The sequence below is a fragment of the Antedon bifida genome, chromosome 6 (assembly GCF_963402885.1).
Source record: "Antedon bifida chromosome 6, ecAntBifi1.1, whole genome shotgun sequence".
Classification (NCBI taxonomy): domain Eukaryota; kingdom Metazoa; phylum Echinodermata; class Crinoidea; order Comatulida; family Antedonidae; genus Antedon; species Antedon bifida.
Window position 1 is genome coordinate 19,991,617 of NC_136231.1, and position 22,863 is coordinate 20,014,479.

Consider the following 22,863-nt stretch of genomic DNA (forward strand, 5'->3'; position numbering starts at 1 on the left):
TTTTTCTTATGTTTGTGGGAGATTAATATTGCACATTTATATAAAAAAGGATAGGATATTTACAATATAAAAAGTATGCAAAACCACTTCATGTTGGTCTCCAATAATACGATAAATATGAATGATGTGAAATATGTTTGCTACAATACTTATATATCAATAATAAATGAATGTGTTGTACTGCCATAATTATGAAAAGCGGTAGAAAATGATGATATGAGGATTAATTTGTCAAAACAAAGATTTAGTGATAGCGCCATCTATAATTATGCTGATCAACATAATAAATAATGATTATGGGCGCATGGCATAAGCCAATCATTTATGCTAATAAGCCATCCTTTGATGATGCTGATTGTTGCCTGACACAGTATTATAAAACGAACAGTTTCGCCGACGGAGAGAGATTATACTCAATATTGTGTGTGAAATAAACTGTCACATTGTTTTTTTGGACATTACTAATTAATAAATAAATACAGGTAAGTGAAACTTTATATTATCAATAATCATCATCCGTTTCCGAAATCCGAATCGATGCCGTATGGTGGTGGTTGAGGGAGGAGGTAGAGGTGTGTGGTGCCTTACTTCCGCCCACCGACAAACCAATGTCAGGTTGCACTTGCTAAAAAAAAATATTGATGGGGTACCAAAATTCCTGCTTTTAGACTTTTAAGTCGTTCTAAAATTCTGTTAACCGACGTTCAAACATTCAACTAATGATGAAAGAAATCGTTTTAAATTTGTATAGTGACAGCATGGTATTCTTTACCTTGAATGACCTTATTGACGGTGCATTCATTATGTATGATTAGACCTTATTTCCATATTTAATAATGCTAGGCCAGACTTAATGCGAGAACACTGGAGTGGCCGATAAAAGCAAATCGATCAACCGCGTCCTTTCAATAAGGCTGATAAGAAACTATTTTAACAAGAGCTTTAGTAAACTGAACAAGCTAATATTTTTGGAGGTGTAGTTTTTATAAGAATTAGAAAATTTGAAGAATTTTTCTACAAATGAGACACGAGGCAGGACTTCAGGTTTGTTATTGATTGGATGACGGTTGATGCAAGACATAATTAGTTGTGTTCATTGACATAATTTGTGTTTTTTTATCTTTAAGATAATGTCAAGATTGGCTATTTTAATGTTTCATACTATTTAGATTTTTATCGTGAATTAGATATTTCTAAAACAGTTTGATGTAGTGGTTTAAACAACTAATGACAATGACATTCATGTTTTGTCAATGTATGCATAAATGAAATAACATTAATTTATGTGGAATTTATTATCATAAAAAGTATTAAATATTTGTTTGTTAGCCAGTAAAAGATTTTAGTGTAGCATATGTGTTGAGTAAGAGTGACAGAAGTTTAATTAGGTTGAAATAATTGTTCACATGGATTTGTGACAGAACATTCACAATGCTAATTAACATAATTCATTATAATACAGACAAGGCCTGTAATGTATTTTGCAGAATGTCAATATATTGACTCTATTCATTTATTTTGTTTTATTGTGTTCAATTGTTCTGTAAGGTAATAATTGTTTTAAAATAATCACTAAAGATCATTAAAATTGAGAATTTGAATGTGCTTTATAAAACAATTCATAGGAGAGATATTGAATATTTCAATTGTGTGTGGATAATTGATTTTCGAACAATACAGACTTAAATACTTAATTAAAAAATGTGGCACTTGGTATTACTGTACACTACTTCTTAAACAAAGCACTTGAAAATGTTTGCCAATTAGAAGGATGGAATAACAACATTAAAAAAAATATTATAATCATTTGGTTCTAAAGAGAGATTTAAAGGAAAAAAATGTCTAAATACCAGAGTTCACTCAGATGTTGTAAATGTTTTTTTTTTAAATGCAGACTCCATCAGGAAAAGAATTAAATGGGCTAGGCTTCTATAGTACAGTAGTTACTGTATGCAGGATTCCAGTCGACTCTTCGAGGGTTGACTAATAATAAATGTTGATACTTTTTGTGTTTGAAATACTGTATTAGAGAATTTATAAAATATCCAAACAATAGAGGACGCTATAAAACGGGTATGCTGCCCGCAACTATAGAATTAAAACGAATAATAACCACAGGCGCCTTTCAAAACATAAATAAATTTCAATTTACATTATTATTTTTTTCAGATGGCTTCAGCATCAATGGATAACAAATGGCAAAAAGATGCAGCAGATCAGAACTTTGATTATATGTTTAAATTATTGATCATCGGAAACAGCAGTGTCGGTAAAACCTCATTTTTATTCCGGTACGCAGACGACACATTTACGTCAGCGTTCGTCAGTACTGTTGGAATAGATTTTAAAGTCAAAACAGTCTTCAGAAATGACAAACGAGTTAAGCTACAAATATGGGTAAGTGTGATTTTTATGAAAACAAAAAATTAAATCCTTTGGGTTCTGTTGATATGATATGATATGCATAACCTACTATATTATTACATACAACTTATATTTTGGACAGTTTCAAAATTAGCTTAACTTTTCTGTTTCTGATTGTCTGAGGTAGATGCAGTAAGCGGGCCTGAGAGGTATAGTGATTTTATTGCTTTAACTTGTCTCCTTACTGTAAACCAGTTTTCAATTAATATGAATCAAATGTTTCGCAGTGAAAAAAATGTGCTACCCTTTCCACTTACAGTATAAGATTTGGATTGTAAGTCTGCCGACCTATTCAATTCACACGAGTGCTCATGAACACGCCCATCACTCATTTCCTGACCAGTGGTTGTTTGCGCAATTTTTCGCTTAGAAAAAACATAGCTACTGTGAACTATTTAAACTATTATTATTAAACTAGAATATATCGCAGAAAGGGATTTGGAAGGTGAAAATATGAATACATGCGTACATTTACAATTAATATTTTTGATTCGCGCCAACAAATTCGCCTCTAGTGGAAAACAGACATTATAACCTCCTGTCTTGTTTTTCAGTTCAGTTTTTATACCATTTTTTAATTGTTTTTGAAACAAAGACAAAAAATGACTTTAGTACAGTACAGTACACTAAATAATATTGTATGGTATTGGTAAGCCCTTTCTTCTTTTTCAACTCTGCATTACATCGCAAGGTACAGTATACTGACTGCAAGATGTTGAGTACAATCTTACTTTTACAAAGTGTACCCTGAGACCTTATCTTACTGTACATGTAGAAGATACACCAAACCAGTCTCCATTTTTTACTACTGCGCTGAGTAGTTACTCATGTTATGTACATTATGAGTCATGTCGTGGCTCATTTGTTTCGCTGTTCAACTCAACAATTTATCACTGAGAAATTACAATTTATATTGCATCATGAACTTAATCATGAAATCGTAAAAGAGCACATAGCACAGTGTTAAAAATAACTATACAACTTATTGCTAAAGTTAGGTAGAGAATGTCTTGACGTTTCGGTCATTCCACAATTTCTGGAAAATGCTAGGCTTGGTAAAAGGTGAGTCACACACTCTAAGGTGATTGATCATCACAAGACAGATAGGGTGCATACTAAAGCCAAACCAGGCAACAACCGAAATGACATTCTCAAATTTATTTCCATAAAGGCCAATTTACATAGATGAGCGGTAAAAACCGCGTAGATTGTCCCATGTATATTCTGTATCTATCCTGAGTGGAAACCGCCCATCTGCTGAGCGTTGTTTGTACAGTAAATGGTCTAACATAGATTCTATATTTTTATTACCGTTACTGCTCGTCTGTGTAAATTGTAATTACCGCAAACTTACAGTACAGTGACTATACACGTTTAGGCATGCATCAGTTAGATTTTAAAGTTAAATTTAAAAGTGACTAAATCGAGGTCTTCTAAATTTGTATGCTTCATTGACCAATTGTGATAAGTGACAATGCACACATTTTACAGACCAAAATCCAACAAAAGCATAAAGCCAAGTTTAAACCCACAAAATGCTTTCATTTTATAGTTTGCATTTCACAGCACTAATTGATAATAGTCAAAGGCAAGGTCCTTCTGGATATTGAGTAACCAAATTTATAAATGTTTTAGGAATAGGATTATTAACATTTAATTTAAATTGTTTGAAATTTATAAAGCACAAAAATAAATCTCAATCAAAGTGCTATGAAAACAAGTGAAAGGAGACAAGAAGGCCAAAGTACAGTATACAGGTACAGGTAGTTGCCAGCACCCAAACCAAATTACTACTACTAATTTCAGTTATATAATTTTTCCAAATGCACGAGGCATGACAAAAAAAATGCCCCTTCTCCATCGTTTCTTGATAAGACCTACATTTCTGTTGTTATCACATGATGTCAGATGGTAATTAAGGCTGCAGTATGTAACCAGCACAAAAATTGATTGCAGCTTCCAACAAAGAATAATAAAGTCTTGCAATATGTTTTGTGGTGTTGATAATAATATGTTAAAGTATATTAATTATATTCATTGGCTGAAGGTTTTTCTAACCAAAACAAAATGATTGGTCTTTAAGTATTGCACCAGTAGTAACCCTCTTGTTTTATCTTGGTCAATGGTAGTCACTGGTTGGACACTACCAAAATAAAAATCATTTATTTCTGTAAAGCTCTGTCTACACACTATTAAACTTTATGTGACAAAAAATGTGCTGTGCCCATATATGGACATATGACATCATATCACTATCATATTTGGGCACATCACACTTTTTTTGTCAAACTAGTTTGAGTTTAGACAGAGCTTTAGAAAGTATATTAAAGATAATTATGTCTTATAATTTTGCATTAAATTTTTTGGGAAAACACCAGAGTTTATCCATAGTGATAATGTACCATTCACATTTACTACAAAGAAATCAATCCTGTAATACCCAATTATTGTTTGGACAAGGTTGACTTTCTGGTCCTAAACAACATTGGCGTTTACAGTTGTGTTCCTGGCTCATTTTTTCCGGAATTTGAGGAGCGGATTGCATTCAGCTGTTCAACCACAGTGTTTTCAGTCAGTGTATTTAATAAAAACATTTTCATTGTTGATAAAATTGTTGGTTTTTTGCAAGTGTACTAATTGAGTGTATTCTTTTTCGCAACAAGAAGACAAATTTCATACTGTACTATTTTGGTTTGTATGACAATAAAAGATCTGTATCTGTACAAACCAAGATGGTAAGTTCTACTGAGCAGACAGTGGTCAGTAAAAATTAACTGTTGGCATTGGTTAATCTAACTGCAGTACTCTACCAGGCATGTACAGTAGTAACAGGAGTTTACAGTTGATTTTTTTTTCTTTCTGATTAAATTTATACATCTAGTGTGATCAATGTTTGTGAAGCCGCAGCACAATGGCATCAATGGAGTGGAGTTGTGGCTTGGTAGTTATGATGCTTCGCTACCACTCCAAGGGTCCTGGGTTCAAATCCTGTCACATGTTAGGATTTTTTCTAAGGACAAAATTACAACTCCCCTCCCAAAGACTTGTAATAAGACTTTGTTCATGTACATCTTGTGTATATGTTTGTGTTTGTTTGTGTACAGTAGCACTTTGTAACTCTGGCTCATAATACAGTACTGTATGTCACTGTCTGTCAGCATATTTTAAGACTGTACAGTTAGTATTTTGTTTGAATGCTTTAAAGCGTGTGTTTGTGCAAGCTTCAAGAACATATCGTGCTGGAAAATCAATGCTAATCAATAGTCATTTGCAAGGAAATTCATACTGGGAGTGTTGTATCAAGTTTCTTAAATGTACAATTTAAAATTACAAAACTGCAGACCCGAAGAAAACTATCAAGTTGAATCAACTAATATGTCATCTGATGTTTGCGATAAAATGTGAAAATTATCAGTAAAAGTCATTAATACAGTACACTGAACATTTATGAGAATTTACTATACATGCCTGCCGATTTATGCAGTTAGTATTAGTAGTACAGTAGGATAAAACTTCTGTTAAATTGTCCTATAGCCTATAGGTTTCTGTACCAATTTAGAGGAGGTTCTTTAAACATTTCTTTAGAATATTAAAAGAATCGAAGCTTGCGTGTTCATCATTGATAAAATATGACTTTTTATAGTCATGATCTGCATATGTTCTTCATAAGGCCAGAATCGCAATTGACTGAAAAATGGTAAATTTAACCAAGGCAAACCAAGGTATCCATGGCCATGGGTTGTTACAGTATTAATTAGGTGTTCAGGTTATACAAGAACTGTAGAAACTATTTTTCATGTTTATACTATACATTAAACCTGTATTACCTACAGCACTACAATTGGTGAAGTGAAATTCATTAAGTAAAACACAATGGATGATAATCAATATAAGCTTTATCAGCTGGAATGAGCTTGTGTGTCCAGTTACTATTGTACTACTATTAATTCCATATAATTCAGCTATAATTCACGTTAATATTGCCTATTGAGTATCCTCTTCATATTGCAAGGTGTGGTCAATGACAAACTATTCTATTATACAGCAAAAACACTACAGTAGTTTAGAATAAGAATTACAAATTTCATTTGTTTGAAACAGTATTGCATCTTATCCAAACAACCACTGAAAATTTAATATTGTATTATTGATTTTAGTAAACCATTGAGTGTACTGTAGATATTATTTACAATTTACATCTGAGCATAGCCACACTGTATTATGTTAATACAAGAAGGAAATACAATGTATTGTTTTCTTTCCTTATTGGTCAATACAACTCACAAATATAGGATCTTATTTTTAATATTCAATATTGAGATTGAGGCTGTTTATTTTATTATACAGACTGTAACCAAGAGAATTTATAATAACCCTTTCTCACTGTGTTAGGCTGGCCAGAGGTCCAACATATCTCAAATATGAACAATCATGACGCACTCTAAAGTATTGTTAGACAGTTTTGTAATGATATTTATTAGTCATTACAGTACATACCTAACTTTAGTGTATCCAACAATGAATCCATTACCAATACTAACAATACCGCTACGAAAAACCGAAACCATGGCTTTTAGTTTTAATTAATGGGGGAAAATGACCAAAATTACTGATTTTAACCTGAAATTGATATAATTCAAAAATTTCGAGTTGACATTACAGCCATAGTGTGGAAAGGCTCACACATTCAGTGTACATTAAATTAATTTGTATTCAACCTTAACTACTGTACCCAGCCATACTGGCAATAAAGATTATTTAGAGCACATAGATTTTAGTACTTTTTAAAATTATATGCCTTTTTTTTTTTGCCTCCACCTAAAATGAATGTGTGATGGCAATGGAGAGAGTGTCATCTTTACTCCATACAAATTGAATGATTATTTAAAACTTGATTGAATCCTGTTTTTGTGGTTCATTGTTGCATCTAGTAGGAAAGGGATTGGCCATGTTTAATCAAGGAAATCAATCAATGTTTGGCTTCTATTGTCTTGGTACAGAAATATTCATACAGTATCTTTGGTGTCCTTTTTCCAACAGAACATTTCAATATTTAAAAGGTAAAATAGAATTCAGAAACGTTAAATGTCGTTTGATGCATTTGGGTGACGTAACCAATAATATGAAGCAGTCATTTTATTACAAAATTCTCAGCTTTTGAATCTCTTTACATTACAATCAAGTGGAGAGATTATAATTTTAGTAGTATCAGTTAATATTTGGTGAATATTATACGGCCTTAAGGCCCATTTACACTAGGACGATAACGATCGACGATAAATATAAAAGCATGCATTTTTATTACATAAAACAAAAGAAATTAGAAAGGTTTTCGTTCTAGAACTATATGATAATCATTTATAATATTTGTAAAATTCCAATCAAATGGCGTCATGATAAATAAAAACAAAATAAAATCATTGTATTGCCACGATATTATTGCTCTTAATAATCGTGATGTCATTTGATTGGGCGTTTGAATATATCATTTTCATCGAAGGAAACATAGATGGTTATTCTATACTTCTAGAATGAGAAGTTTTTTTTTTTTACGAAAAATGCATATTTGTCTATTTATCGTTGATCGTTATCATCCTAGTGTAAATGGGCCTTTACCACATTGAAACATTCTCGTCAGATCACCGAAGTTAAGCAAAAGTGGGCCCGGTTAGAGCTTGGATGGGAGACCATCTGGAAATATCGGGTACTGTATATGGAGCTGGGGTACCATTAGGCATTTGAAATCTTATGGCAGCCCCTGCATCTAGTATCTGCCTCAGACGTATTGGCTAATGCCTCTCCTCTGGTTAAGGTGGGCACTGGTTGAAAGAAGCCCTTGGTCAATGTTGGGACCAGCCAAAGGTGCTTTAAACAGTCCTGGCTTAAGTCATCATTCAGATAATTGTAAGACTAATTGACATTGTCATTTTTGACAGAAGTCGGCCATATTATATATAGTTAATAATATACGACGAGAATGAGGCTTCAAAAAGAAAACAACAATCCTTAATCATTATCATTATAAATTTTAATAGTATTGGTATTATTAATAATAGTCTTTTAATAATAATTGTTTGTTGTAAATTATAATTAATCACAACAATCCATCACCTAATAAATCAATTCCTTCTAGAATAAAATTTACATATAAGATTGATTATGATTGAAATGATGCATCTGAAGCAGCGCTAATATTGATAATAAAAAAAAAATGTTAACTGCGATATTCAAGTAGCCTGTAATATTATATTGTGTATTCATGAACACTGAATGCACTCATTGAAATTGAATACAGTTTGTGTGAATCAAGGTGTGGTGTATTGGTTGTATTAATATAGTAAACCAATTCTTACATGCTTGTTGTATTGTGAACTTTTAGTTTAATAAAAAAAATTGTTATGTGAAGAATTAAAAAAAAAATAACAAGACTGTTTTGATAAAAAGTACAGTATTGTACCACAACAGCAATCTTTATTCTTTCATTTGATGTATTTATAGCATGAATTTCGTGAAAATAAATCAAATAATGTATGATTGTAGGAAATGACATGAAATACTGTACAGTAAAAACGAAATTCATTTCTTCGGTTTCCGGTGGCCGATACACAAGCAGAAATAAACATCTGCAATATTGTGTTTGCTGATTGCAAAAGGCCTATATCATAGCACCTAACTCCTAAATATTACCTTTAATAACCTACACCACTACATACTGTAAAATCTCTGGCTATATACTACAGTATCACATGGGATAAAGATTGCTGTCAGAAGACACAATACTGCCGGATGTTAATTGTGGCTAGACATTATACTGCTTTTGTATCAAGTGAACTTAAAGTTCAAATAGTCAAAGTTCCAAACAGATTCTACTGTACACTCACTCCATATTCTCATTAGTAAATAGATAAATAGATAAACACTAATTAAAATATTACATCATCATTACTCATTAACTATATTGTAATCAATATTATGAACCAGAATTAGGCCTAACCCTCTTTCAAGTACACTCAACTCACTCTCCAGTATAAACTGGTTTTTAATTATACTGTCAATGACACTGTTTCATTTTCAGGATTTAAAACCTTTTGAATTGTAAACGCATACATACTATACTATTAATACTATCTGCTATTATAGGCATAATATTGTCAATACTATCTGCTATTCTATGCTTCAAGCGTTAATCTATTACCACGCAGTTTCTGGCAACTAAAAATAGTTAAATCAATTATAAAATTTTGTAAAGATTTTTGGCTTACTTGATAGCTTATTCATTTGGGTGGTGTTCAGACAGTCTTCTATAATGCTAGTCTAGCAGTTCATGAGCAAAAAAGAAAAAAAGTTATTGTTTTTCCAGATAATATTTGATTGCTGCATTATGTGTGGATGTGTCCATACAATACAATCTACACTTTTAGAATTACTGTAAGTGCTACTAGCAGTGAGCCAAAACTAAAAAGAATATTAATATTAGTTTAAATACATTTCCAGTTTATTTGATTATTGCACTTTTGAGAGTTTCCCAGTTTGTAATTTTAGTGAAGTAGCACTGAGCTTAGTAGAGGTTTACACTTGTTTGCAATGGTTTAGGTTGTGTTCAGACAGTGATTTCCCAGTAAATAATTTTAGTTGAGTAGCACTGAGCTTAGTAGAGGTTAACTGTACACTTGTTTGCAATGGTTTAGGTTGTGTTCAGACAGTGATTCCCCAGTAAATAATTTTAGTTGAGTAGCACTGAGCTTAGTAGAGGTTTACACTTGTTTGCAATGGTTTAGGTTGTGTTCAGACAGTGATTCCCCAGTAAATAATTTTAGTTGAGTAGCACTGAGCTTAGTAATAGTAGAGGTTTACACTTGTTTGCAATGATTTAGGTGTGTTCAGACCGTGATTCCCCAGTAAATAATTTTAGTTGAGTAGCATGAGCACAAAAAGATTTTAAGAAATAATAAATTGTTAATGTTTATCGGTTTCAAATTGAATGTTACGGTATATTTGGTATGAAGCAGATAATCCATTTTATAAATTTAGTATCTGACATTATTTTTGAAAAAAAAAATCATTTTGTGTGGTGCATTCAAGACATTTATTCCTTATACAAATCTCAATTTCAAATGTTGGCTGTAAGATTTTCTAAATCTACAGTGTCTCACTTGAATATCCCTATGCAAGCCTCTGAATATAGTTGTTTTATTAGTGTTTCCAGATATATGCAGGTCTAGTCATCATAACTTTTGCTTTAGGTATTGAACATTATAGCTTTCAATATGTACACTCTTTCCAAGGTATTTTGATATACAGCTTTTGAATTTTGAATAATATTCTATGTTTAGTTTTAAGGATTTTTGAAAATAATAATTAAATTTAGATGGACTGAACTTCACATTTTTCTTAGGCCTATAGTTACTGCATTATTTTTAAAGATATTAAAATTTTAAAAAAAATAATTTTATCATTAATTTTTCATTCAATAAATTCCACAGGATTGTTAAAATATTACTGTATGGAAATTATTGTGAAAGTTGTAATATTTGTAATATTTTGGTGACAATGCATTTGTTGAGAATTCTTGAGAATGATGTGGTGTTTATGTTGGCAAATGAGGGTGGGGTTTTCAGACTAGTCCATAGTAAGCATAGGGGAAATAATTGTCTTATTCTAAGAAGAGTTTATACAACTCTCTCTTTTTTACAGTACCACAGAAAAGGCATTTTAATGAGAACAGTTAAAACTGTTCTCATCTCTAATTATGATTTAAAAGTTTTGTTTCTAAAAATAAATATTGAAATGGAATAATTTTGCCAACATCTTAGCTTTCTTCACACTACTAGTGCATCACTCAGGTGGCTAATAACCATGCTGTCGAGCATTGTCATTGCTTCTTGTTGTGTGATAAAAGTGATTGTTTTCAATCTGTCACTTCATTTTCAGAAGAATATTTAAACTCTTGAAAAATTTGTATCTATCCCATCATGCTAGATGCACAGGAAATAAATGAAAATCACTGTCTATCTATATTTGGCAGGTAGATAGAATAGGAACTTATTTTGACAGGAAAATCTCTGCCTATATTTGAGGAAGAGACTTTTGGGGTTTGGCAGGAAAATCTGCGAGGTTTGGCAAGACACAATTTCTACCTGTAGTTGAAGGATTTTGGGATTTGGCAGGAACAGTTCTGCCAGTAAAGGTAGTTGAAGAAGGGACTTTTTGTGTTTGGCAGGAAAATCTCCCTAATTTTTGGATTTGTACTGTACTGATACTTGGTGTTACAATAAACGTTAACCCTAGATAGATAGTGATTCAGTTCATTAGCCATCCTTTATTAGCCTAAAGAATTTGTGTTGGCGGCATATCTATGATAAAATATTTACTTTTGATAAGTGTGAGCATAACAATGTGTTTACACAACAGTGATAGTATAGGTTAGCTGACTACAAATACAAGTTTGTCCATTGTGTGATCCTCCTTTTCCAGCAGGATATGGTGAAGCATTGCAACCATACAATAGATTGACATTTACTGTTTACTGGCTACAAAAATAGAAATCTGATGTGTCCAATTATCTTGCAAACCCCATTGTCTATTTTGTGCATAGCTTACTTGGATAAACTGACAATAGCCTATTCTCGAAGACTCCCTCTCCATATACATGGTATTTTGTAAAAAAACACTATTTGGTTCAATGCCTGTAATGTCATCTATAGACGGATAAATTTTGGAAATTAAATCGCAAAAGATAAAAATCCTGAACCTACAGTAGTAACACTAGGTCAATTGGAGGAAAACGAAGTGAGAAGTTGTTAGTATTTTAGTGTCAGTGAATAGAATTGCTGTCGTTTAAAAATCATCAAAGATTGTGAAAAAGCAATGTTTGAATGTGTGTATTTGCTTGATATTTGCAGTTTGACCTTTCAAAGTGATAAATTCAATTTGCATTCAAAGAGTGGCAAGCAACACTTGTACATGGCTACATATAACGCTGCATAAATTCTTTTGTTTCTAAATACTGAAATAGTCTTGAATATTTTAATAATATCACAAATATTCAAGATACTGTACAGTGTATCCAGTATACACTACTGCATTTTTAATATTTAAAAATGTTTTTAATTCTGTGATGATTAAATTGAAAGAAAGGCATGGAATCCAATGATAACAATTATCCATATTAAATTTGACTATTTTTATATAAGATAAAAAATATTAATACAACCAGCATAAAAGTATGATATTGACATAAATTTTATTCAAAATATCTTTTAAGATGTTAAATAAATACAGTATTTCTACATTATGTGTCAGTCACTATACTGTATGTAATAAAGGGTCTTTCATACCTGCTCATGTCCAGTTCAGGTTTGTGTTGGATTGCACGTACAGCTACGTACAGTGATTATTTGTTTTCACGATGCAGCAAGCGACTACATGCATATCAAGTTAAAAGATTGGTGCATAGTCACATGGGGTGTCGTGAAATTGAAACATTGGGATGTGATTTTATTTTCCAAAGCTCGACCAAAACAGGTGTGAAAAACGCTTAATTTAAAACAAAATTTAAATAAAGTATGACCAGTGATGACACCACATACATTACTACACTATGCATAGGAAAATATTAATTGAAAATATTCATGTTGCACTATACAGTTTATTATATAACATTTTGTATTTTGTGTTTTTCAGGACACAGCAGGGCAAGAGAGGTATCGTACAATTACAACAGCTTACTACAGAGGAGCTATGGGGTTTATTCTTATGTATGATGTAACAAATGAAGAATCATTCAATAGTGTACAAGATTGGTAAGAAAATGATAACATAAAGTGCACACATTCTGATGTCAAGATTATTGTACTGCAGTAACTACATCATTTACTGCAATCATGTATGATTTTAGGGGTACACTCCATGATTCAATCACTTTTTTGTTGGTTCGGTGGGGTTTGCTATGTTTTTTTGGAGGTTTGCGGGGTTTAGCAATACCCTGATTTTAGTAGTTTCTTTCTAATGAATTACAAAATGTAATTACTGCAGTATCTGCAGTAGAATGGTGTTGATGTGGTTTTCCAATACATTCAATGGAATTGACCAGGATGTAACATACTGTAAATCTCATAGAGAGGTTATATAGTATTAGTAATGACCATGAAAAAGATACTGGTACCCTGCCAGCGTAAAATGTCACCAGAAGTAAGTCTGTACTGCGCAACTGAATCATCCTCAGTTTTATGGAAATTGGAGAATGTGAATTAGACACTCCTACAGTACAATACACCTGCTTCTGTGGCGTATCCCTTAAAAAATTGTGTGTAAATATAATCAATTTTAAATATTAAGCAATTTGTGGTAAATCATTTTTGTCAAAAGTGCTTTGAAAATAGCGTTTAAAAGAAATTTTGTGCAGTCAATCGTCTCTATAAGGGTCCCTGTGTGTCGAGTGCTGCTACTACCAAACGGCGCTCATTGTTCTTTTTATGATATAATGTGCTGAAACATTGTACTCTACAGTATCTTCCACCCACAGCAAATTGTTGGGTGGAGCCTACAATGATTAGGACATACAGTAGATCACTATACTCATTTCAAACCTAAGCATTTATCTTTAAGCAACATTTATATTGTTTCGGCAATTTCATTAAGAAAGAAATTATTTTATTGCTGCCGACTGTCCATGTCATCAAGGTTACTATTAATCTTCCGAAGATTTCAATCTAATTTTCTGTTTAATTTTATCCGCCATCTCTTGATTCAAACACTCAACAGAATCCAAGTGTTCTTGAAAATTTACCTTTGCTGCACGTACTGTTACATATTTCAAGTTGGCAATTATTTTTCAAGAAAATGGCATTTTGTCTTATTCAACAATCTTGCTAATAATAATCTTACCATGGATAACATTTAATTGCTCTTCGCTGCATTGATTTCATAGTGGTGGCTAACCATTGATTTTGCATATGCACGCTCACAATATTCTGAGACATGTCGTTATTTTGAGACAGCCATGCAGCTGCACATCTTATGAATTTGATAATTCATTTTGAATGATGTTTGCTTTTGGATCTACAGTAACAATTATCATGTTAATAAAAGTAAGCCTCAGAAACAGAAAATAATACCAAGTAGGCCTACTCTAATTTATAGTCAGTAAAAATTATCATGTTAATAAAAGTAAGCCTCAGAAACAGAAAATGTACCAAGTAGGCCTACTCTAATTTATAGTCAGTAAAAATTATCATGTTAATAAAAGTAAGCCTCAGAAACAGAAAATGATACCAAGTAGGCCTACTCTAATTTATAGTCAGTAAAAATTATCATGTTAATAAAAGTAAGCCTCAGAAACAGAAAATAATACCAAGTAGGCCTACTCTAATTTATAGTCAGTAAAAATTATCATGTTAATAAAAGTAAGCCTCAGAAACAGAAAATGATACCAAGTAGGCCTACTCTAATTTATAGTCAGTAAAAATTATCATGTTAATAAAAGTAAGCCTCAGAAACAGAAAATAATACCAAGTAGGCCTACTGTAATTTATAGTCAGTAAAAATTATCATGTTAATAAAAGTAAGCCTCAGAAACAGAAAATGATTCCAAGTACTATTATGCTCCTACTACAGTAGGTTTGACAAGCCATAGTGTACCTCATCAGGTATAAATGGTAGTAAATTGGGTCCCATCAACTGTATCAATTATTTTAAAAGGAGAGATTTTTACAGGGCTTCGAAATAGTGTTTTGTGTGCTGAAATTACCTTATTCTGTTACTGTTTATTATAGTAGTCTTCTATTTTTTATCACATTCAATTTGGATTTTTTTTCTCATGGCAGGTGTACACAAATAAAAACATATTCATGGGACAATGCTCAAGTGATCTTGGTTGGTAATAAATGTGATATGGAAGAAGAAAGAGTACTGTCAGCAGAGAAAGGAAAACAATTGGCAGATCAACTGGGTATGTAAAAAAATTTTAAAAAATAATAAATGGCCGTGAAGGAGTTTGGAAGGTGACAATTTTAATAGACCTAATACAGTATACAGTGTCATCAATGAACATACAGGGATCACTGTAAAGCTGAGTTCCCACTCAGATGCGACCCAATAACGTAGACTCAACACAAGTGAATTGACCAATCACAAGCGAATGACGGTCTATCGCGTTGTCAAATTGGTCAAATTATTTGCGGTTTGGTTACATCCAAGTGGGAATCAAGCTTTAATTTTTTTTTAAAAGAAAGAAAAGAATTTAATCTTCCCTTCTTTTTCTTATAATCTAAAGAACTTGCAAGTTGTAAAAAAAAAACTTCTGAATGTTTGTTTTCTCAACATTTATATACGCAGCTATATGCAAATCTTTTATGCACATAGTCAAGTGGCGCTTGAAAACAAAAAGACACTAATGCTGTACGCGCAATCTGATGTGAACATAAACTGGAGCCAGTAAAAGACCCTTTTAAGCTTGTTATAATAAATACTGAAAACTAAAGATTCTTTAATCTAATTTCAGGTTTGGAGTTCTTTGAAACCAGTGCGAAAGAAAACATAAACGTAAAACAAACATTTGAGCGACTTGTGGATATAATATGCGACAAAATGTCAGAAAGTTTGGATTCCGACCCAACAATTGTAAGCGGCTCAAAAGGCACGAGGCTAACGGAAAACCCTCAACCAGCTTCAAGCAATTGTAGCTGTTAAAGGTCAAAGGTTAAGTTAATTGGGTAGATTTGTTGACTCTCGTGGAGACGTACATCTTCAACTGCATTCCCTTTCACTAAAAACTACTTTAAAAAATGATTAAAAAATAATTGATTTAAATCTATTGTGTTCAATGTCCAGCTATAAATTCTATTTAATATTGATGTTTACCCATCAATTTATATTACCATAGATAAATATGGTGTACTGTTTTTAGTGCTTGTTAATTTACAATTATTTAAAAATCAAGAATAAAATTTTGTTAGTGACGCCACGAAGTGACACTAACAACATAGTGGTTTGATGAAAACATGCGTATGAGGTTTCCAAAACACATACAGTAATCTTAGCTTAAAGTCATTTTTGTTTAAATTTTTTATTTGCATGGCTTTAAAGCTAGACAAATCGGCTATTAAAAGGTGTAGTTTAATTACTTATTAATTAATTAACTACTAATGTTATGGTTAAATATTTGTCCGTTTGTGAAAACATAAAATGTCGGTAGTCATGTTACAGTAGTCCTTACTTTGTGGCGTCACTGATGATCTGATGCAATGTGGAACAGCGTTGATGATTAGGGTTCTTGTTCACTAATAATATTCAATGTTTATCATTCAATATATATAAAAAAAATAAATGTGTATGATGTATAAAACGCATGTCATTGTTTATAAATAGTAGATTTTCTTGGAGCTGATAATTTAAACATGGACGAATTTAGCCATTAATCCGTGCTTAGTATCAACCAACATGTGGGTAAAATATAACTGTTCTCTTTTTTTTTATCCTTAAGTTATTACGTTTAGATATAAAATGTATTCAAATTAAGTTTATGATATATTTATTCATCATGGATGCATGATTGCTAATGATTTTTGCATAGATTTAATAGGAAGAGAAAACGGTGATGAAACAAAGAAATTTGTTGGTAATACAAAGACATTGCAATAATATCAAATGCATAAATATTAGTCAAAAATATATTCAGCACTGATTATGTACAAACCATGAAAATATAATTATTATTCATATCCCATCATTATTAAAGATAGATTATTTTTATGGAAAAACATTAAAATGAAAACCCTATAGTATTAAACATAAAATATAATTAGAGTTAATTTATTCACAATCCCCATCAAGAAAGATTTTTCCAATCTGAAAGAAATTTCTGTTATGGATATTATAATGATAAGTTAAGTCCATAATAACTATTGAATGTGATTGTTATTGAACCTGGTTGAAAAATGATTATTACTAGATTTTTTACCTATTATACCTTCCAACATTTTCATAAAATAATCAATTATAATGGCATTATAATATGGCATGTGAAGCACTTATCCTTGGCTACGATATTAGCGTAAAATCTAATTTTATTTGAGGAGAGCATTTGCTAGATAATTTTAATCATCATCAGTATTGACAATGTGTGGGCAGTTGAATTCATTTAATCAAATGTAGTCGTGGTAACTGCTGACATAATATTCTTTTTACATTGTGGTCCTTAATTACTGACTTTAATGCATGAACATATGTATATTAAATATTTTAATTTAGATAACATAATTCATGTAGGCCAGTCTTACCATTTTCAAATTTGTTAATCCCATGTTGTTTTTCTGATTAATATTATTTTGTTATTTTGTTTTCAAAAAATATTTATTTTGATTATTAGACTGTCAATTATTCTTGTACAGAGAATGTATACTATTTATTTATTTTATTTATTAGAAATTCCACACAATAGCTATTGTTTTTTGTACAGTATACTCCTTTTTTATTATGCTGTTAATGTAGAAGTATTTAAAAATAATGCATTGTTCTTTGAGTAGATGATAAAAAGTACTGACTATTTCTGTGTTTTATATTTGTTTCATCCACAAGGACTGTTACAACCAAAGCACATTTCATTATTCCTTCAGATCAATAAAACTGCCTTAATTTTGCTCAGAAATTAGAACAGTTCATTTTAGCTAAAGGGGTGTTTTTAATAAACTGAATATTACATACCTATGATAAAAAAATATTTAAGAAATACTAATTTAATTTTCTGAGGAAAAAACCAAAATACAATACTTCATTATTCCTATTGTACATTCCATAATTTTAAATTGCTTCATCATTATTTTAAAAATTTAAATTATAATTTTTTTATATTATGTATCGTTTTGAAACGGACCTGCCCACACAAAAAATGATAATGGGCAAAATGTCCTCAAATAAGTATCATGTAGACAGCAAGTGAAAATTGAATAATAATAATATACCTACATTGATTAAAGTACAGTATTGAAGTGGTATTGATAAATTTTATTAGCATTATTTTGCAATGTGGGCGTAAACAATAGCCTTTATCTACCACGTAATCAAACATTTTATTTGGGTTCACGTATAAAATTTAATGATTATGTATCTGGATAATGTGAATATAACTGATTAAGATTGTGTTTATTTTAACTAATTTGGTTCGATTTTGGAGGATTAATTCACTTCTCTACAAAATAAATGTCATTGTTCTTATATTTATTGTTGTGTTTCTTTATGACCACACTGAAGTAGGTGTAAAGTATTACAAATTTCAATTTGGGAATGTAATGTAGCCCAGTTGTGTAAATCTATACACACTTAGTCATTCATATATTTATAGTGGGTTTTATGCAAAATAAAACATACAACATGTGAAGTGCTCATTTTAGTCTCCCTCCCCTCTACCTCTACTAAAACTTGTATTATAAAATGAATATTAACTTTATGGATTCTAACATTAGGAATCGCCACCCTTTCCTGAAAACTATGCGACTAAAATATAATTTTTTGCTTCTGTATTTTGTTAGTTAATGGTTTGCAATTTATTTGTCTTTCTTTCATTCTAATAGGTTAATAATGTAATCAAAATATATTTATCAGAAAGGTCAGAGTTCAATGTAATTTATGCTTCTGCTGCTGTACCTTCCTGTATTAAATATATTACAAAATTATGTAATAATGTACCGTCATTAACATAATTGCTTCTGTATTTGTTTTTTCTAGCTAATTGCAATTTCTTGTGTCTTTCATTCAATCAACATGTATTCTCAATATGTCAAAGTTCAAGATTATCTTTAATTTGTTGTTATGTTTATTGATGAATATGATTATATTTGACGAAAGGGTGAACATTTTGTTAAAAATACTTATTTAAATTGTTTATATTATTGTGTTTAGAAAGTATAATTAGAAAATTAGATTAAATATTACTGTATACACGGCAAAAATGTTTGATAGCTCAGGATTTGTTCCTTGGTTTATAATTTACCAGAGCTCTCCTGGAATAAAGCATTTTCTTCCTGACAAACTGATATTATTGAGAGAGACTGTAACTAAGCAAGTTGTGCAATCCAACCCTAGCATTCCTTTCATATATGGTAGCAAAATGTGTTTGCCGTATGTTATCCATGTGTAATGTATAAACCGTCTTTGGTTATTATCTATAGTCTGCGTGTACAGACCATATCGGGGTACGCAAGCTGGGTTTAAACCCATATTCATACCTTTCAAACAGATCTGTACAAATCATATCTATAGGCGTCGCCAGAGGTGCAAAAAAACTTTTTTATTAGAGTATATTCAAGCGACATTGTCTAAAGAAAAAGTAAAAGTTTAGTTCCCACAGATATTGGGTCACGGTTGCATGCTATAGTTAATATATTTATTATGTAATCCTAATATGTGTGTCAATTTAACCTACTCTCCAAAATCCTGGCAACGCCTATATATAACTGCTATAATTTGATTTTATTTGTTTGAAAAAAAAAGTGAAAACTTGGTGGTGTTCAATTAGATGTAGATAATATCATAGTCAAAATATAATGGTATATAAATATATTTATGTAAGTAAATGTTTAACAAATTCTATAAACATTGCAGATTGATATCCAATAATATGTTCCCCTTCTAGTTACATTAGCAATGTGTAACCAAGTAAATCTGTATGTGTATATTGAATGGTGAAAATAAATTAACTATAGAGGTAGAATTCATGTTCACTTTTTTATCAGAATCACAGAGAATGTTCAATGATGAAACATCTAGCCTGATAAGCTTCGTGTCCGAAACATGTCCTAGCCCGACAAGCTTGTATCCGGACAACTACCACCAAGACAAACTACCCTCTGACCAACCACCACTCTAGGACAACTACCACCCAGACAACTACCCCGCTAGGATAACTACAGTACCACCTTAGGGCAATTACCTCTACTGTAGGACAACTAACCCGCCAGAACAATTACCACCCAGACAACTACCCCGCTAGGATAACTACAGTACCACCTTAGGGCAATTACCTCTACTGTAGAACAACTAACCCGCCAGAACAATTACCACCCAGACAACTACCCCGCTAGGATAACTACATTACCACCTTACGGTAATTACCTCTACTGTAGGACAACTAACCCGCTAGAACAATTACCACCCAGACAACTACCCCGCTAGGATAACTACAGTACCACCTTACGGTAATTACCTCTACTGTAGGACAACTAACCCGCCAGAACAATTACCACCCAGACAACTACCCCGCTAGGATAACTACAGTACCACCTTAGGGTAATTACCTCTACTGTAGGACAACTAACCCGCCAGAACAATTACCACCCAGACAACTACCCCGCTAGGATAACTACAGTACCACCTTAGGGTAATTACCTCTACTGTAGGACAACTAACCCGCCAGAACAATTACCACCCAGACAACTACCCCGCTAGGATAACTACAGTACCACCTTAGGGTAATTACCTCTACTGTAGGACAACTAACCCGCCAGAACAATTACCACCCAGACAACTACCCCGCTAGGATAACTACAGTACCACCTTACGGTAATTACCTCTACTATAGGACAACTAACCCGCTAGAACAATTACCACCCAGACAACTACCCCGCTAAGATAACTACAGTACCACCTTACGGTAATTACCTCTACTGTAGGACAACTACCCCGCCAGAACTTGCCACCCAGACAACTACCCCGCTAGGATAACTACAGTACCACCTTAGGGTAATTACCTCTACTGTAGGACAACTAACCCGCTAGAACAATTACCACCCAGACAACTACCCCGCTAGGATAACTACAGTACCACCTTACGGTAATTACCTCTACTATAGGACAACTAACCCGCTAGAACAATTACCACCCAGACAACTACCCCGCTAGGATAACTACAGTACCACCTTACGGTAATTACTTCTACTATAGGACAACTAACCCGCTAGAACAATTACCACCCAGACAACTAACCCGCTAGGATACTACAGTACCACCTTAGGGTAATTACCTCTACTATAGGACAACTAACCCGCTAGAACAATTACCACCCAGACAACTACCCCGATAGGATAACTACAGTGCCACCTTACGGTAATTACCTCTACTATAGGACAACTAACCCACCAGAACAATTGCCACCCGGACAACTACCCCGCTAGGATAACTACAGTACCACCTTAGGGTAATTACCTCTACTGTAGGACAACCAACCCGCCAGAACAATTACCACCCAGACAACTATCCCGCTAGGATAACTACAGTACCACCTAGGGTAATTACCTCTACTGTAGGACAACTATCCCACCAGAACAATTACCACCCAGACAACTATCCCGCTAGGATAACTACAGTACCACCTTAGGGTAATTACCTCTACTGTAGGACAACTAACCCGCCAGAACAATTACCACCCAGACAACTACCCCGCTAGGATAACTACAGTACCACCTTAGGGTAATTACCTCTACTGTAGGACAACTAACCCGCTAGAACAATTACCACCCAGACAACTACCCCGCTAGGATAACTACAGTACCACCTTAGGGTAATTACCTCTACTGTAGGACAACTAACCCGCCAGAACAATTACCACCCAGACAACTACCCCGCTAGGATAACTACAGTACCATCTAGGGTAATTACCTCTACTGTAGGACAACTAACCCGCCAGAACAATTACCACCCAGACAACTACCCCGCTAGGATAACTACAGTACCACCTTAGGGTAATTACCTCTACTGTAGGACAACTAACCCGCTAGAACAATTACCACCCAGACAACTACCCCGCTAGGATAACTACAGTACCACCTTAGGGTAATTACCTCTACTGTAGGACAACTAACCCGCCAGAACAATTACCACCCAGACAACTACCCCGCTAGGATAACTACAGTACCATCTAGGGTAATTACCTCTACTGTAGGACAACTAACCCGCCAGAACAATTACCACCCAGACAACTACCCCGCTAGGATAACTACAGTACCACCTTAGGGTAATTACCTCTACTGTAGGACAACTAACCCGCTAGAACAATTACCACCCAGACAACTACCCCGCTAGGATAACTACAGTACCACCTTAGGGTAATCACCTCTACTGTAGGACAACTAACCCGCCAGAACAATTACCACCCAGACAACTATCCCGCTAGGATAACTACAGTACCACCTTAGGGTAATTACCTCTACTGTAGGACAACTAACCCGCTAGAACAATTACCACCCAGACAACTATCCCGCCAGAACAATTACCACCCAGACAACTACCCCGCTAGGATAACTACAGTACCACCTTAGGGTAATTACCTCTACTGTAGGACAACTAACCCGCCAGAACAATTACCACCCAGACAACTACCCCGCTAGGATAACTACAGTACCACCTTAGGGTAATTACCTCTACTGTAGGACAACTAACCCGCCAGAA

General features: G+C 33.0%; 1 protein-coding gene across 2 annotated transcripts; it reads left to right on the forward strand.

Moving 5' to 3' along the window:
- Positions 1-321: 321 nt before the first annotated feature.
- On the forward strand, positions 322-20,131 carry LOC144844623 (ras-related protein Rab-3-like). Of its 2 annotated transcripts, none has more exons than XM_078701621.1 (5): positions 322-482; positions 2,170-2,397; positions 13,108-13,226; positions 15,249-15,373; positions 15,926-20,131. In XM_078701621.1, exons 2-5 carry the CDS (start codon positions 2,170-2,172, stop codon positions 16,111-16,113), a joined length of 660 nt encoding a protein of 219 aa, XP_078557747.1. In that variant the 5' UTR covers positions 322-482; the 3' UTR covers positions 16,114-20,131. The 2 variants fall into 2 exon arrangements, with proteins under 2 accessions (XP_078557747.1, XP_078557746.1); XM_078701620.1 differs by lacking the exon at positions 322-482 and adding an exon at positions 759-1,044.
- Positions 20,132-22,863: the final 2,732 nt, after the last annotated feature.

Bases quoted from the DNA above. Each gene is read 5' to 3' on its own strand.
- LOC144844623 (XM_078701620.1), top strand. From the start codon at position 1,021: ATGAGACACGAGGCAGGACTTCAG. The intron at 1,045-2,169 runs GTTTGTTATTGA...TATTTTTTTCAG, and splicing joins GACACGAGGCAGGACTTCAG to ATGGCTTCAGCATCAATGGA. The intron at 13,227-15,248 runs GTAAGAAAATGA...TTCTCATGGCAG, and splicing joins TTCAATAGTGTACAAGATTG to GTGTACACAAATAAAAACAT.